The sequence below is a fragment of the Ochotona princeps genome, chromosome 15, assembly GCF_030435755.1.
Source record: "Ochotona princeps isolate mOchPri1 chromosome 15, mOchPri1.hap1, whole genome shotgun sequence".
Classification (NCBI taxonomy): Eukaryota; Metazoa; Chordata; class Mammalia; order Lagomorpha; family Ochotonidae; genus Ochotona; species Ochotona princeps.
In genome coordinates this window covers 22,984,547-23,002,665 of record NC_080846.1, presented here as the reverse complement: position 1 = coordinate 23,002,665, position 18,119 = coordinate 22,984,547, and the positions used below count along the sequence as shown (strand labels likewise).

The 18,119-nt window shown below is 42.8% G+C and overlaps 1 protein-coding gene across 1 annotated transcript in view; it reads right to left on the bottom strand.

The window, feature by feature from the left end:
* Positions 1-776: 776 nt before the first annotated feature.
* The window catches only part of HELB (DNA helicase B), a 34,973-nt gene continuing 17,630 nt past the window's right edge, over positions 777-18,119 (bottom strand). Inside the window, exons 8-13 of the mRNA XM_058673580.1 lie at positions 15,456-15,537; positions 15,078-15,137; positions 13,333-13,546; positions 12,176-12,319; positions 5,382-5,873; positions 777-1,015 (exon numbers count right to left, since the gene is read on the bottom strand). Coding sequence (XP_058529563.1) covers positions 911-1,015; positions 5,382-5,873; positions 12,176-12,319; positions 13,333-13,546; positions 15,078-15,137; positions 15,456-15,537 — 1,097 coding nt within the window. The 3' untranslated portion in view covers positions 777-910. The remainder of the gene's footprint in view (positions 1,016-5,381; positions 5,874-12,175; positions 12,320-13,332; positions 13,547-15,077; positions 15,138-15,455; positions 15,538-18,119) is intronic.

The following is an 18,119-nucleotide window of genomic DNA, read 5'->3' as shown; positions in this document are numbered from 1 at the left end:
TTGCCATAACAGAGTATCACATTCTGGGGAGGTTACAAAAAAATAAATTCATGTCTCACACTTCTGGAGGCTTCTGGAGGCTGGTCCAGGGTGGAGGTGCTGGCAACTGTCAGGGTACTTCTTGCTGTTTCCTCACACGGCAGGACGTGGAGGGCTGAAGAGTTTGCGAGATGACAAGGGGTGCCAAGCCTGCTTTGCTCTAACAGAAGCCTGGCATGGCGGCCTCCAGCCTGCCGGAGACCTAAGTGCGCTCCCGTTAGGGCCCTCCCCCAACATGATTGCACCGGATATTAGATTTTCAACATGTGAACTCTGGGAGATACAGTTGACGTACAGCAGCAATTAACAATAAATACAAAATGTAAAAACCAAATCCCTGTTAGAGACATTTTCCCAAAGTGGAATATATCCAAAAGAGCATGCTCCCAACCCAGAGGGCAGCCACAGGGCTAAGCCCCAGCAGTGCTGCGTGGGCAGTGGCGGGGTGGGACGGGAGCTTTGGCGAATGACCGCCGTGCTGAATGACACCGTGTCCCGGACAGTGTCACCAACATCAACAGAGGCAATCACGGCTCATCTTTGCCTTTGCTTCAACTCATTTGCAAAGACAACCTACCGTGACCACAGCAGGCATGAATAAGGCATGAATTATCCTACAAAATCAAAACTTTTTACAATGCAGTCGTAACATCTCTTTCCCTAACTTATATCCAGTACTGCAGCTTTCATAAGACACTGCAATCATTAACACTTTCTTTGATTAAATACATTTTAAACATACTTTATACGCATGTCTTAAAACTCCAGGCATAGACGTTTTCTCTTTATCCTGAAAATCTGAAACGATGTTCATTTTCGTCTTGAATGGAGAAATCAAATAGAAAATTATTTTGAGCAGTATGAAGTAAAATTATGTTTGTTGATTTTCCGTGGGTTTAAAAAGTTGTCTGCGTGCTAAACTATTTAGCTTCAAATTCCGAAATATTGAAGACACTTGTGGAGACGGCTGGTCCATCTGTTAAAACAAAATCATAGGAAAGTGAATTTTGTGATTCTAAGATGGCTGAACGGGGGAAAGACGCGCTGGTTTTGTTGAAGGGAACTTGGCAAAAAGCGAGGAGGTGGAGGAAATCGGAGGACGTTCGCAGTGGGATCTTTAGGGGAGGAGGAGGAGACAGGAGAGCAGGGTGGTACACCTGCGTGGCAGCAAGGGGGGCCAGCACCCCGACTCCGCAGTGCAGGCGGAATCCAGCGGCCCCTGTCGCTGGGGAGACCGCCCGCGGAGAATTGGAGGTCTTCGGTGGCCGGCCCAGCTCTACCAGGGGGGCAGGTACCCAGTGAATCCCACTGAATGCAAACAGCAGACCAAAGAAACTTTAACACAAACTGTTAAGAGAGGCAAGCAAGGGAACAATGTAAAGCTTAAGGGTTCAATTCCCAAGCAAGAGAAGACTTTAGTAAATGTGTATGCATCTGGTCAGGGTGCCTGGCTGTGTGAACAGATGTTAACAGGTTGAAAAGGAGACAAAGACGCCAGTGCAACAGTGACGGAGGCTTCAACACCCCACCTCATCCGTGGGAAATCAACACACAGACCTCACCCACACATGGACCACGTGGGACTAACATCAACAGAAAATTTTACCACAGTTGAAAATACACATTCTTTTCATCAGTGTGTGCAATTTTCTCCAGGGCAGAACACATGGCAGGTCATAGAGCAAGTCTCAGCAAATTGTAAAAAGAAAAAAAAAAAATTCAAACCATACCAAGCATCTTTTCTGACCACACCGAATGAAGGAAATTAACAGTTCAGGATATAAGGGAGATTATACCAGCACGTGTAAACGGAACACCGCACTCCTGCAGGAACAGTGGGTCACAGGAAAAATGGAGTACGGCTTCACTCTGAATTCCACCACTTTTAAAGAACTAATTCCAGGGTCTGGTGCGATAGCCTAGCAGGTAAAGTCCTCGCCTTGCACACACCAGGATCTCATACGGGCATCTGTTCTAATCCCGGTAGCCCTGCTTCCCATCCAGCTCTCTGCTTGTGGCCTGGGAAAGTAGTCAAGCATGGCCCAAAACCTTAGGAACATTCAAAAAGATCATTTAGTGTCTCTGAAAATCATTTCAAACGAAGTTCTCAAAGCAGGGGACACTGCAAGAATGAGAAGCACTTTGAGTACTACCTGAAAAAATCCTCTGAAAGTCTGAATCTCCTTAAAGTTCCATTGCCTTAAATTCATAACTCTTATTGTCATGACCACTTCGGAAGTATTAGCAAGTGACAAGCATTCGTGCCAGATCAGATGTTCTAGCAGATCCACAACGACAGCACACTGTCCTCAGGGGGTCTGAACGCAGTGGTTAGTGCCTGCGCAGCGGAGGCAAAGCGCGCTGCCTCCCCCAGGAGTTTGCTGAAGGGGAAGACTTCACGAACAAAACAGAAAGCAGCTGGACTCAAATACAGGAGAAAATACCGACTGCCAAGACCGACTGCCCTCGGCGAGGAGAAAGGTCCTCTGGCCCACACCCGTCTCAGTCACTGCTCCACTCCGTTTGCTACCTGGCCAACTTCAGGGCTCCCTTCCCGTAACAAGCCCCTCTGCATCCCAGTGTCTTCACTGCATTATCCAGCCACACATTAAGAAGCCTTAACATGCACACCCAAGATCGATGAAATAATAAATCCATCCTGGCCCACAGATCTTCCATCCAGACGCAACAGCACCCCCCAAGTCTTCCCCAGTACCATCCTCAGAGCTCACCCCCTCCCTCTCCTCTCACCATGCTCAGCTGCGAGCTGATCGGGCCTTCATGCCCTTCCCTCCACTCAGTTTTCTCTTACTCACAAACAGTTTCAGTGTCCCTCTGCCCCCTCCACCAGCAGACCTCACAGAGTCGGGATACCGCAGCACCGTCCTGAGGCATACAGTTCCCGAACACACACTCCCCATCCTGCTCCGACCTGGGCTGCTCCATCCCTCCAGCAGCTTCTGACTTACCCAACAAGTCCACTTACGTGTTTAATGGGCAACTTAAACACAGCCTGCCACTATCCATTTCCACAACAGGAGTTTTCACATAGTTCTCATCTCAGGGAAATGGCGCTGCTATTACCTAAATTTCTTCAGTCAAAAATCCAGGAATCATTTGAATTACTTTTCCTCTTACTCCCTCATGCAAACAGCAAGGGATATAGATCCCACTGTCAAGATGCAACAAGCACCCAAGCCCGTATCAGTCACCGATTCTCCAGGTTCGCCCAGGACCACCCCTTGCCTGGGCTCCCTGCTTTCCCAGATTACCTCCACAGAAACCAGAAGGGATTTCATTGAGTACACACTAGACGACATCACATTCCCACTTAAAGCCTTCTGTGGATTCGACTGTAAGCAGACTAACATCCCAACTCCCTCCAGTGACCCCACCCACCTCTTTCTTGCTAACCAGTGATGTGGGCTTTCCACCACTTTTACACAAAAATGATCACCTTTTCAGGTGGGTGCTTCTACATCCTTGGCCTGGCAGCATCACTGGCTGGCTCCATCACACCATTCAATGTACGGCTCCTCTGCCACCTGTGCCACAACACTCCATCCTGTAGCTAACGTAGCACCTGCTGCCTGCCCTCCCCTCCCCGTTCCCTACCTCACCGCATTTACTTCATTGCCTCATAGTCTTTCTTGATCAAGATTTTATTTTTCATTTATTGCCTATGTCACATCAATGCAACCTAATAAGTGTGAAGTTAGAAACGTATTTTCCTCCAACATTTGGATCAGTGATTGGCATGATAGTTTTTTAGTTTTGTTATTTTTTTTTTTTCAAATGCTGAGTGAGGAAAGGCAGAGAGGGGCAGGAGAGCCAGGAACACAGCAAGGATCAACAGGAAGACACTGGGAACAGTGGGACATGAAATGTTTAGAAAGCTGAAATCAAACTGAGAAAGGCCCCAAACACCAAGCTCAACAGACTGGAATTTGTGTGTAGGCACCAGGAAACCACTGATGGTCTTGAACGAAGGAGTGAACGGAGCACTACAGGACAGGTGAGCTGCTGACAATGTGGGGCTTTACCAGGAGACCGGGAGCTAGGCAGGCAGCAAAGTAGGCAGGGCCGCAGCTGGCTGACGCGAGATCAGGACCTAACCCAGGTAGACTAGCTAGAATGGAATAAATCATAGAGAGGTTTTGCAACAAAGCTAGTAACTACCTAGAGGTAGAAAATGAAAGTAACATCACCAAGATGCCAAGTATAGACTGCAATGTGGAATCCAGCGGACGCAATATGTCGTTGGTCCATGAGTCCAAAAAGACCTTTGGGGGAAAAAAATACGAGTAAGGAATTGGCTAACTGGCTCCTCTTCAGGGTGTGGGGGCACACAGAGGATCCCTACATCCCTGGCACAGCCGTCTCCACCAATGCAAGGGTGAGGACCACCACCTGTTTCTGAATCCCCAGGCCCTAGAGTGAAAGACAGCGGAAATTGTGTTGAACAAAACCACCTGTGTGAAGAGCAGGGCTGCAACCACGAGGGTCACAGGTCATGAGAAGCCAGCCTTGGAGAAAGGTCTCCAGGGAGGATGGGAAGGGGAAAAGTGCACAAGGGAGAAGACGGGGGAGACAGAGCCCGTGTTAGACAAACCCACGCTGAAGCCAGAGGAACAGCATGCTGGAGTGGCAGCGGCACTTGGGCTTCCAGCATGTGGGGGGAAGGAGGGCCACGACCCGCAGGAGGCCCTGGGAGCTGGCAAGAACGCCACAAAGGGTGTAAATGGAGCTGTGGGGATAGAAGCCAAAGCATCTGCAAAAATGGAGGCAGGTGGGCAAAGTGCTGTCAAGGAAGATAACCAGAAACAATAGGGTGACAAAGAGATTTTAGGGTTTTTATGTGCTTTGTTTTTTCTAATTTTATTTATCTGAGAGACAAAGGGTTTCCATTTGCTGGCTCACTTCCCAAATGCCTGTAAGGGCTGGGGCTCAACCCAGGCCTCGCATGTGATTGGCAGGGGCCCAGCTGCGTCATCACCCACCGACCGTCTCCTGGAGCTGGCATCAGCAAGCACATGGAGTCAGGGTTGGATGTGGACGGTGAGGCCAGGCACTCCTGTGCAGGTCGCGAGCACCTTAACCTTTCAACCAAGAGGTCAAATGCCCACCCCAACAAAGAGGTTTCTTCGGGCACATCTCTTTGCAATAACCAGCTGACGGTGCCTAAAGTGGCAGCCCCAAGCAGAGAAGAGGCATAGGAGAGGAGAAATTTCAGAGAGGACAATTGTTTTTAAGTCTTTTGGCAGAAGGCAACAGTAACAGAAGCGCACAGTCACAGCCAGGCAATCATTCGAAATACTTAAGAAAAACCCGAGCACGCCTACCATCAGGACTTTGTTTGGGCTTTCTCTCGCTTTCGCACCACAGCCTCTTTTGGATCCCCGTGATTGTCTTAAATGCTCATCTTTATCCACTTCCTCGAATGAAGGCAATTCCCATGTCTCATCGTCGTGTATCTTACAGTCAGCCAGAGAGGCGCTGCTTCTGTGGAGGTCGCTGGTCTCCACATTCCACTTCCACACAGGGAGGGGAGATGCTGCTGGCTCTGTGCTGGCCTCTCCACGGTCCCCAGTGCTCCCGCTTGGTGATGGAGAACATGGTGAAGCCAACAGGCCACCAGAGAGCTCATTTTGCAAGAAATGTTTCAAACGTGTTTTCCTGATAACGTTGTTTCTCTTGATGGCAGCTTGGAGTTGCGACTCTTCTGCAATGACATACACTCGGCAGCGGCCCCTGGTCACCGCGGTGTAGACATGCTGCCAGTGCTGGCGGCCCGCCTTCCCCACCACATACACAACCGTGTGTTCCTCAGATCCCTGCAAGGCAAAAACACGGAGGGAAGGCTTTGTGCTGCTGAAGGGGTCCCCAGGTTACAAAGACAGTAAGGAGGCACATTCACACAGTTCTCCCAAGTACCTTCTGCTGGCTAAGAGAAGTCACATAAACCCATACTATCAATTCCATTTTATTCACTTTTCAAGACCTCATGTTTGCTAAGCATGTTACCATGCTCAGGTCTGATATGTTCACAATTGGCTTGGAGAAAAACAGGCATAAGAAACGAGCACACAGTACTAGATCTTCCTTAACAAAAGACTTGGGAGAAGCTGGCATCTGGTATGATAGTTAGGATGCCAGTTAAGATACCACATCCCAAACTGAGCTCTCTGGGTCTGATACCCAGCGCTGGCTCCTGACTCCAGCTTCCTGCTGATGCGGACACCAGGAGGCAGCAGTGATGGCTCCAGGGACCGCGTTCCCGGCTCCTAACTGCGATCCTAGACAGGGGCCCTCACAGACATACGGAGGGTGCACCAGCACACAGGAGCCTGTCTCGCTCTCTCCCTCCTTCTGTTTTTTCTTTTTAAGATCCTCTGTCCTTTGGTTCACTCCCCAAGTGGCTGCAACGGCTGGTGCTGAGTCAAAAGTAGCATCTTAAGCACTGTATTAAATGTCTGGCCCAACTAACTTAAATAATTAAGTAACACTGAGAAAAAATTTGTGTTGCCTGTGAATGACATAAATACCCAAATGACCACTGGGAGAAAAAAAAGGTTCTAAACCCCAACCATCCAAGACTGTTCCCAAGAAGATCTGCTGGTGAGACAAGTTGTGAAGGAGGAAAGACAGTGACCCAGACCCCAGCACGCCTTTCATAATTAACTGTGCTTCTGTCTTTATTTTTTATTAAAAAAAAAAACAGCTTAAAAGTTAAAAATAGAAAAGAGTCTATTGAACAAAGACATAAAAACATCCATTTTGTAAGTCAGTCCTGTGGCATGGAAGGTTAAGACCACCACCTACTGCACTAACACCCCAAATGAGCTCTGATTTATGTCCCGGCTGCTCCACTTCCAATCCAGCTCCCTGCTGATGGCCTGGAAAAGCACAAAAATATGGCCAAAGTTCTTGGACCCTTGACCCCACACGGATGCCTGCATGAAGCTTCTGGTTGCTGGCTTCATGAGATGGAGGAAGAGGAGGAAGAGGAGGAAGAAGTGGAGGAAGAGGGGAGGGAGGGGGAGGGGAGGAGGAGGGGAAGAAGTAAGGGGAGAAGGAGGAAGCTGAGGAGGAAAGGAGGAAAAGGAAAGACAGAAGCAGGGGCAGCAGAAGAAATGAGAAAAACTGAAAATAGAATTCAAGCTTTATGGGATACTATCAAATGACCTATCAAATGACCAAACCTACTAGATTCTGAAGATGTGCAAAGACAGAATTGATTATAAGGCCTATTCAGTTAAATTCTATCAGAAAGGCTCCTTGATTTGGAGAAAGAGATAACCAGGTACAGGAAGTACAGAGAACTCCTAATAGACATGACAGAACAGTCTTTGCCATGACACATTATAGTCAAACTTTTCACAGTAGAATAAAGGAGGATTCAGAAATTGCACAAAAGAAATGCCAGATTACCTCCAGAGGATGTATGGTTAGATTGACAACTGATTTCTTATAAGAAACATTACAGACTAGGACAGAATAGAGAGATACAAGTCTTTAAGAAGCCTGTCAATCCAGAATACTGTGGCTTGCAAGGTTCTCATTTACAAATGAAGGTGAGATAGACTTCTCAAAACAGAAATTGAAAGAATTTGTCACACTTGTCCAGCCTTGCAAGTGATGCTTCTGGATCGTCTGTACAGAGACACACAGAGTGATAGTCATCATGGAATTTAAGGCAGAGAATCTCCTAGCAGAAATAAAAAGGAAATGTAAAAGAAACCAATAGGCATATACATAGAAAAATGGCAGGGTAAAGTCATTACTAATCAATAGTAAATATAAATGGAAATGGCCTAAATTCCACAACAAAAAGACACTGACTGACCGAATAGATAACAAAAATAAGACCCATGTATTTGCTATTTGCAAGAAACTTACCATATACCATGAAAGATATCCACATATGAAAGCTAACAGGATGAAAAAAGATATTTCACACTAAGAGAAAGCAAAAAAAAAAAAAGAGAGAGAGCAGGAATAGCCACTCCATTATCAGACAAAATAGACTTTAGCACAACTGTTAAACGAGACCAAGAAGGGCTTTATGGCATGATTAGTGGATCAATTCAGTATGAAGATCTAGCCATAGCTAATCTGTGTGCACTCAATGCCAGGGCATCAGGCTATTTTAAGCAAATGTAAAGGACCCTAAAAAAAGGCATGCTTTTTCATCAGTACATAGAACTTTCTCTGGAATAGGCTACATCTAGACCACAAAGTCTAAAAATGCAAGAAAATTGAAATCAAAACAGGTTTTTTTCTGACCAAAATGGAATGAAGCTGCAGATTAACACATGGAGACTAAATAAGACAGTCCTGAATAAATAGTGCGTCCAGGAAGAAATCAAAAGTGAAACGAAAACATTCGTGAAAGTGAATGAAGATGATAGCTTAATATATCAAAATGTGTGGCTTACAGCAAAAGCAGTGTTCAGAGGGAAAGTCATAGCAATTAGTGCCTACACCAAGAAATTAGGGAGTCAAAGAATTGATCTAGTAATGCATCTCAAGGATCTAAAAACACAACAACCCAAAGCAAAAACTGTAAGAGGAAAGAAATAATTAAGATTAAAGAAATAAAACTAAAACCAAAAATACAAAAAATCAGTGAAATGAGAAGATTAAAAAAAAATACACAAAATCTATACACCACTGGTCAACCAAACCAAAAGAAAGAAACAAGCGCCCAAATGAATAAAACTTCCGATGAAAAAGGAGATATCACAATGGATACCACAGAAACATCAGGAATTTCTACGAACAGTGGTATGCCAGCAAACTGAGAAATTAGGAAGCAACTGGTAGCTATCTGGACACAATCTACCATGAAGAAACAAAAACCAAAAGAGACCAATCACTGTGCAGAGATTGAATCAGTAATAAAGACCATATAAAGAAAAGTCCAGGACCAGATGACTTCATTGTTGAATTCGATCACACTTCTCAAGAAGAGCTGGTTACAGCTTTCTTAAACTACTCAAAACAACTGAAAGGAAGGGAATTTTCCCAAATTTCTTTTATGTGGCCAGAATCACCATCTTAATCTCAAAACTAGAAAAAGAAAATACAAAGAAAGAAAACTAAACACCCATACCTATCCCTGATGAAGATAGATGTAAAAAACTTCAGTAAAATACTAGCTAACCAAGTTCGAAAACATATCAGAAAAATCATTCACCCAGACCAAGTGGAATTTATTCCTGCGTGCAGGGATGGTACAATATATGCAAATCAATAAATGTGACACATTAACAAACTGAAGGATAAAAACCATATGATTACTCAATAGATGCAGAAAAATCAGTTGTTAAAATACAACTAACTTTCATGATAAAAATTTTAATTAAGCAAACTAGGCAAAGAAGGAACATTCCTTACGGCAATAAAGGCAACAAAGGACAAGCCCGCAGCCAGCATCAGATTGAAAGGGGAAATGTTGCAAGCATTTCTGCTAAGTCTGGAACTTTCACCACTGCAATGGCTCTACCAGTGCCATTAGGCAAGAAGAGAAATTAACGGATACTAACTGAAAAGGAGGAAGTCAAATTATCTCTGTCTGCAATTGACATGATCCTATATAGAAAGGAACCAAGATTCTACCAAGAACTACTAGAACTCGTTAGAGTTTGGCAAAGTAGCAACATATAAAATCAACACAGAAAAATAGCCTTTTATATAGAGATAGTGCTATGCCTGAGAATGAACTTGTAAGACTAATATTATTCATAGACCTGGAAAAAGTTACATACCTTGGAACAAATGTTACCAAGGATATGAAAAAGCTCTACAATGAAAATTGCAAAATATTACAGAGAAAAATAAGATGCAATAATTTGCCAAGTTCTTGAATTGCAAGAATATCATCAAAATGCTCATAACTCAATTTCTACTCAAAGTGATTAAAAATGCAATGTCAGTCCAATAAAAATACCAACAACACTCTTTTCAGGTTTAGAAAAAACTGCTAAAATTCATACGAAAACACTAGAGCAGTCAGATTGCTTTCACAAATAACAGTAACAAAGCTGGAGGCATCAAAATAACAAGATTTCAAAATATACTTTAGGGCAGTAATTAATCAAAACAGCATGGCACTGGCAGAAAAATAGACATGTTAGAACAATGGGACAGAACAGCAGCCCCAGAAATCAGTCCATGAATGTACAACCAATCTTTAACAAATAAGCAAAAACAATCATCCCTGGAAAGAGAAGCTTTGTCAAAAATGGTGCTGGGAAAGTATGAAACGAGATCTCTATCCTTCATCTTACGCAAAAATCAGCTCTAAATGGGTCAAGGATATCTAAACTTAAGACCTGATGCCATGAAATTACCAAAGGAAAATAGGAGGGGAAGTCTGCAGAGACGTTCTGGAAGAGGCCCCAGAAGCACAGACAATTAACACAAAAATAGACAGGTGGGATTGCATAGAGCTAAAAAGGTTCTGTGTTAAGAAGCAAACCCTCAACAGAGTGAAGAGGCAACCAAAAGGAGATAAAAACATCTACAAATCATGCAACTGCAGAGGATTAATAATCAGGATCTAGAAACCTCCAGAAACTCAACAAACACAACACAATCCACAGTTAAGAAATGGAAAAATGGTACAGTGACTTTTCAAATGATGAAATTCTAATGGCCAAGAGACACATGAAAAAATGCCCACAATCACTAGCCACAAGGCAAATGCAAAAGCAAATGACAAGGAAGTTTTACGTCACGTCAGGTAGAATAGATATCATACACAAGCCAGAGAACAATGGATGCTGGCAAGGGCATGAGCAAAAGGATACTCTAACCCATCGCTGGTGGGCACGTGTACCAGTACAATCGTTATGGAATACAGTATGAAGGTTCCTCAGAACTCTGAAAAGAGCTCTACCACCTAGTCCAGCCATGCCTCTCCTGGGAATTTATCTAAATAAAATAAAACCAGAATTATGAGAGTTATCTGTACTAGTCTATTATTATTATAAAGTAGAAAGAAAGATCTACAGAGGAAAGGAGATATAGAAAGATCTTCCATCCGATAGCTCACTTCCAAGTGGCCTCAATCGCCACAGCTCAGCTGAGCCTATCTGAAGCCAGGAGCCAGGAGTTTCTTCCAGGTCTCCCATGTTCGTGCAGGGTCCCAAGGCTTTGGGTCATCCTCGACTGCTTTCCCAGGCCACAAACAGGGAGGTGGATGGAAATTTGAGCAGCCGGGACACAAACTGGTGCCCATATGAGACCCCAAGCACATGCGAAGTGAAGATTTAGCCACTGAGCCATCGTGCCAGGCCCTGTACTTCCATGTTTATAGCATCTCAATTCACAATCGCTAAAATATGGAATCAACCCAGATGTTCATCCACTAATGACTGGAAAAAGGAAATGCAGTATATACACACTACAGAACACTATTCATACATTAAAAAATAAAATCCTGTCCAGTACAACCAAATGGATGTACAGAAACCATTATGCTTCGTAAAATAATCAGTCCCCAAAAAGCTTATGTGCTTTCTCTGATCCACTGTCACCAATATACAGACTATAAAAAATGCACTGCATGAGTGAAACTGACATTGAGATTTGATTATTGGTTATACCTTTTGTCTATACTTAAGGACGACAGGTGTTGGTTTTATTTGTTTTTCCTACTGGTTATTTATTAAATTCCTTGCCTAATGAGGGATTAAGCCTGTGCTACAAAGGGAGCTGAAAGCATGTCACTGTAAAACTTACAAACAGGAAGGAGAAAAAAGGGTAAAATTGCAGCTCAAAGGGTAGAGACAAGCATCAGTATGCTCCGAAACCCGCATTGTGAAATACAGGAAATGTATTCCCCTTACACGACTAAAAAGGATAAAGAAAGAACGAGCAAACTACTACTGTTCATAGGGCATTGTCTGTATTTTAAAAATTGTGTATTTTGGGGGAAGTTAAAAACAGGTCTTTCATCTTCTGGTTCATGCCCCAATTTCCACAACAGCCAGAGCTAAACAGCCACCTCTCCAAGCTTTTATAAATTCTGATTCATTTAAAAGACAGAAGCAACAGAAAGTGAAAGCAATGCAAAGTGCTCTGTGGCCTGGAAAGTGATTTAAAGTGCTTTACAAAAGTTCACTCTTACCTGAAAAGTATGAATAGTTCTTGCCCATGCATGTTTTATGTGACAATGTTTCATTAATTTTTTAAAATCCACGGTTACTTCCAAGCCAGCCATATTACGGATAGTCAAAAATCTTCTTCTGCCGAAAGTCGAATCAGTTACATCCTGTCACCAAAACAAAACAATTTTCTTCAAATATGAACGCATGAAGATATTTTAAATTTGGTTGAACATAAACACTTTATAAATAAAATATAACGTGTAATCCTTAAATTGAAAAGTTTGAAAGACTCAAAATCCAACTTCAACAAAAACCGAATATATCCACTCTCAAGTATTTTAATGTACACAAGATGTTTTTGCTCTGTGATATTCATCTTTTGTTCGATTCCCTGAAGAGCAGTCCGTGCTGTCCTAATGAAGTCTATGCGTTTTCCTTCTTCCCTGGACCACACGTGTCCGCAAAGCAAGTTCACGTTTCCTCACAGCTTTCAAGAAGATAATTTAGAAAAGTATCTGGACACCACGAAGAAACACAAAGCAACCACGTCCACAGGCTCCACACTTAAGCCACAGTCAAGGAAATGATTCTGTACAGAATAAGTGAATCGCTTGGTTTTTATTGCTGCAGCATTTCAAACTTATTAAAAATGCTTTTTCACAAAGGCTCCCAGAAAATAAAAGGAATACTCCCAAGCTCATTTTGTGGAGCCAACATTATCCTGATACCAAAACTAGATGAGACCATCCAAGAAGTCAAGATCTTCCATTGATGTAAAAATCCTTAACAATAAGCTCTGACACAAGAATGCCAACTCAGAGACAATCAGCTACTGAATCAATTCCAGGCAATAACAGAAATCAACAGGAGGGAGTGGCTGGCCGAGCAGTCGGTGGTGTCAGCTGGGAAACTTGCATCACGTATCTGAGTACTTTGTCCTGAGTCGCAGCTCCACTGTGGACTGGCTCTGCAAATGCACAGCCTGGGAGGCGGCAGGTGAGCTGCCATTCAGCTGCGGCTTCAGCCTGGTCCAGCCCCAGCTGCTGTGGGCACTGGGAGGTCAATCAGTGGGCAGGAGACTGGTCTGCCTCTATATCTCTGCCTTTCAAACTCCTAAAGAAATCTAAAGAAAAACAAACACATTGCCAATTGATATTATTTTTCTGTTGTCACTTACATTTGTTATGAAATATATTTCTCCATTACATAGTCGAATACTACTGTCAAAGTCATGCTTATTTCTTGCACCATCATGGGGAGTACCCCGGGGATCCAGATCATTATCTTGTTGACTTTTTGAGGCACTATCTGGGAGTACATCTGAGAGATACGCATTCCTGGTACAACAAATTTTATCACCAATTCCAAACACAAGTCTTTTCTGATGGTCTCTGGGTTAGAAAGTAATAATAATACATCAATAAAGTTTAGAAAAATCTCAATTTCATTTTGTTTAAGCATTACTTCCCACTGAGATCCAATCCAACTACCCAAATAACTGGCACACACCCTCCCATCACTTTCATTCTCCAAAGGTCAAAAAACAGTCAGACTCCATTATTTTCTGATTATTTACATTGACTTAGTTCCACTTCAAACTTAATTATACTGCCCAGCCAGTTTTTTTTTGTTTGTTTGTTTGGTTGGTTGGTTGGTTGGTTGGTTGGTTTTGCTTTTGTCATTCTTGTATCTTTTTTTTTTGTAAGCTGGAACTCTGGGATAAGTGTTACTGCATCTCTTTTTCCCTGTGTCCTGGAAGTTGCCAAAAATCTCACATTTAAAAAGATTATTTGTTCATTCATTCATTCATTTGAAAGACAGAGTGACAGAGAAGGACAAAGAGATTTTCATCTACTCATTCTCTCCCCAAATGGCAACACTCCTCAGGGCTGGGCTAGGCTAAAGGCAGGAGCGAGGAACTCTATCTAGTTCACCGATGTGGGTTCCAGAAGCCCAAGTACCTGTGCTACGCTCTGCTGCTTGCCCAGGCACATGAGCAGGGAACCGGGCTGGAAGTAGAGCATCCAGAAACGGAACACATGCTGATATGGGATGCCATGTCCCAAGAGTCTGCTCAGCCTTCATACCATGATGCCAACCTTAGCAAGAATCTTACTGATTTCACCTTTAAAATTCATCTCCTCCTGGTATGGCCCTGTTTCATGGCTTATAGTACTCATTTTTCTATTATAATAATTATAGCATCACATCAGCCTAATTACCAGCAAATTAAATCATAATGGCAATATATCAGTTTCTATCGTGTTTTTTGGTATAATATTCATTTTTACTGAAACTTTGCGTTAACATCTTCTACAAATGTTGAATGAGGATATTATTGCTGCAAGGTTAGTTTCTCTGGTGACAAGCCAAAGCCCTAGCTCTGTACTTTTTAACTGACAGCCTACCAAATTTAGTTTTAGAGTATGCTCCCTAAGCAGACAAGAACCCCTGCGTCTCGCGCACCTCTGGCTTCTCCACACTCCGCAGAAAGTAAACACCAGAGAAACAGATGAACTTGCCCTCTGTGTGAGCACAGTAGCTTTTCTGCACTCATTTCTCTCTGACGGAATTTATGAAGGAGTTCTCTTCTGTAAACTTGCTGCTCAGGTTCTCAGAAACACCCTCTCTCTCATAATCTTACACTCTTTCCTGAACTTCCCATACTCATCTTTGAGAAGCTGGAGGTTGCCAACCTGGGAACCACCAGGAAAAAAATTTTCATTTTTCCTTCTTTCTACATTCACTGCCGGTTCACTGAACAGCTCATCATACTTCACCAATAAGATTATTCTAAAAAGTGGCTTTTCTTGCCACATCTGCAGCAGCCATGGCCACAGATGACAAAGGCAAAGCAAACATGATGACAAGGCAGTCAGGGGAGGACTGGCCTCCAAGGGGGCAGTTCTTCGAGGTGCTCACTTGGTCAGGTGGCCAGTGTAGCGCTTGCAACAGCAGTCATTGACAAGCTCACAGTCCTGCCTGGAACAGATGGAAATGGAAGGTCACCTTAATGGTCGATCATGGTATACAGTACTCCATAAACGATGTACAGGATTTACTCCAAGAAAAATCATGCTGTCAGTTTTACTTTAATTTCATTCAGACTTTTTTGTGAGTTTCTAAACATAATCTTTGGTAGAGAGAACCCCGTTTAGAAGGGGCCTTCTGCCACCTCTGACAAAAACTGCCAGAGAGAATTTAAGATGATCATCTATGAGTCGTCAAGCAAACATTGTGTAGGAATCAGCCCTGAAATGTTAGAACTAGAGTCACAAACTTAAAATATGAATGTTTTACCTTCTAAATGCAATAAATTGTGATGTCTTTGCACTTGCAAAGTCCTTTTCTTGCAGTAAAGTTTTAACTGCAGAATAAAGATCTGGAAAGAGTGAACAAATTAACACACGAAGCAATGGAAAAATTAATTCCCCCAAAGAAACATGACGCCAAGTGGAATACAAGTTGGTAGCAGTCATGACACTCACACGCGGAGGGCCAGCAGGGTTCAGACAGCTCCGACACCCTACCCTCAACAGGTCAAACCCTGGCCAGGGCGGCTGCTGATTTGTAACTCACTCGTAAACTACAAATGCTAGAAAAATGAGCGAGAGTATGATGCGTGTAACAGAATCTTCCACTTTTAGCTTCCAAAGCAGTAGCGGTGGTGGTGTTGAAAGGTGAGCAGCCAGAGGCTCGTCACACCCACAGGAGATGGGGACCCAGAGGTGACATTCGGACAGTACACATGTCTAAAACATGAAGATACTCTGTACTGGCTGAGAAATGGCCGTGTTCCTGTCACCACTACATCTCCCCCCTTACCGGCACCTCACCTTCCCTCCAGCAGGCTAGCTGAGCAGCGGGAGCACTCACTCCACTCCCGCTCAGGCTCTCAGCTCTGCACCTGCCTCACCACTTACAACAGCCTCACCACGAGCACGAACACAAAGCGGCCCAGCACTCAAAACGGTGCACGGGGCACTCTCTCTCCAATGACTGCCAGGGAGGACGCTCATGTATAACTTTCCTACTGAGACACCAAGAAGCAGGATTCTGCTTCTCCACTATACCAAAACATTATACCCAAAACCCCCAAACCAATTATATACCAAACATACCAATTATACAAAAAAAAAAAAAATCCAAAAAAAAACAAAAATCCAAACATTTCTTGTGAGAGAGGAAGAGAAGACAGAAAATTTGGGCAGGAATGTTCTAGAATCTTGTGCATTTTCCTATCAGCAGATGAAGCCTTGGAGAATGAAAATCCCAGGCCTTGTGATGTCCTGCTCTAGGAAGAACACAGTAGTTGCTCTCTGAACCCTTCATTTTTCAGACTGATACTTATTACCAGGGAAAAAAGCGGGGGGCAAAATGTCAGCCCACTGCCTGACAACACCTGGCCAGGCAAGAGCAGGAGTTTCCAGAGGTTTCCCACACCTTGTGTTCTGTCACACGCGCTGGGTCACACTGTTCAGTACCTGTTGCTGTTGTTTTCACGCTATCTTACACATTAATATGCACATCAAATTTCACTGACGCTAGGATTTATATTTCAGTATTCCTTAAATCATAGCCTACTATGAATAGTATTTTAGGTCTTTGTATTTAGAAAAAAAGTGAGTAAAGTTTACTCAACAACTTGCTTATTATTGAAAAATTGCAACATGACTTTTTAAAGAAATTTTGTGCACAAGCTTTTAATTAAGATAGAAAACAACAATTAAGCTCTGTTACCACTCTGAATTAAACTTTTTTAAAAAGCACATTGTCATTAAGGTAAAAAATGAGTACTAAAATTAAACAGTCTGGGTAGATCTTAAGAGAATGTCAAAGAGAAATTACCTCACCATTTAAACCTCATTTTTTCCCTCTGTAACTAATGAAAACTATTATGACAATTAGCGACTGTCGGCAATCTAAATCATAAAAAAGAAATCAAAAAATGATCTACAGCTCATGTTAGAATTAACCTGAAATAATGCATGTTTGTAAATGGCTATAAAAAGATTTAAAATAAACATCAGGCTTTTAGTGTGTGTCACGGATTTGTCCTGAAGTAAAGGGAGAAGGGATTACAGGGAAGCATTAATGGCTACTTCAAATACTTCCACGTCATTTGGTGTTTCAAAGGAACAGCTGTCATTTCCACAATGAAGGTGTGATATGAACAACAGTGCATCATACCAGTTTGGTGACCCAAGGAAGGAAAGGCTTAGAGATGCTGCTGTACGCCACAATTTTAAACCCAGCAGTGGAAGTGGCAAGCAGCCAGCTGGGAAAAGACAGGCCCCGGAGCACCACGGCAACCACAATCAATCCTCAATGGCAATCATTTAAATCTTTGCTGACTCAATTTTTAGTAAGGCATTACATTACTTTTTTAAAGTTTGATCAGTTTATAATACAAATAAAGATTAACGGGATTTCATCTATTTAAGTAAATTAAGTTGTAACCGCTATTTAATAACATCTGTTATTCCCAAGAAATTAACAATTACGTAACAGTTTGCATTTAATGAATGCCTTCAGATCTCACCAGGCAATGCCACTAAGATTCACATTTTACAGAGGAGTTGAGTGGCATGAGATGTGATATGCACACATCCTGTTCCCTTCTTCTCAACTCTGTCCTGTCATCATACCACCCACAACTAGACAACACTTGTCCATTTTATAAAACAGAACTGCTATGAACTCAACATGACGACAGTTTGACATGCATTATTTTTGTCTCATGGATGCACTCAAAACAAAAGTACTTGGTTTTCTAATTGCTCAGGAAAAAAATTTTTCACTAAGATTTGTTTTCTTCTAATTGAACCTGGACTACTGGGGCTTTGCATTATTTTAAACCAAATCATTAACATCCAATTATTCACTCAATAAATGCTGGATCTTTGCTATGTATATGTTAAGAGTTTACTTTTTTACAAAAGTCTAGGGTGATCTTTGGGACAG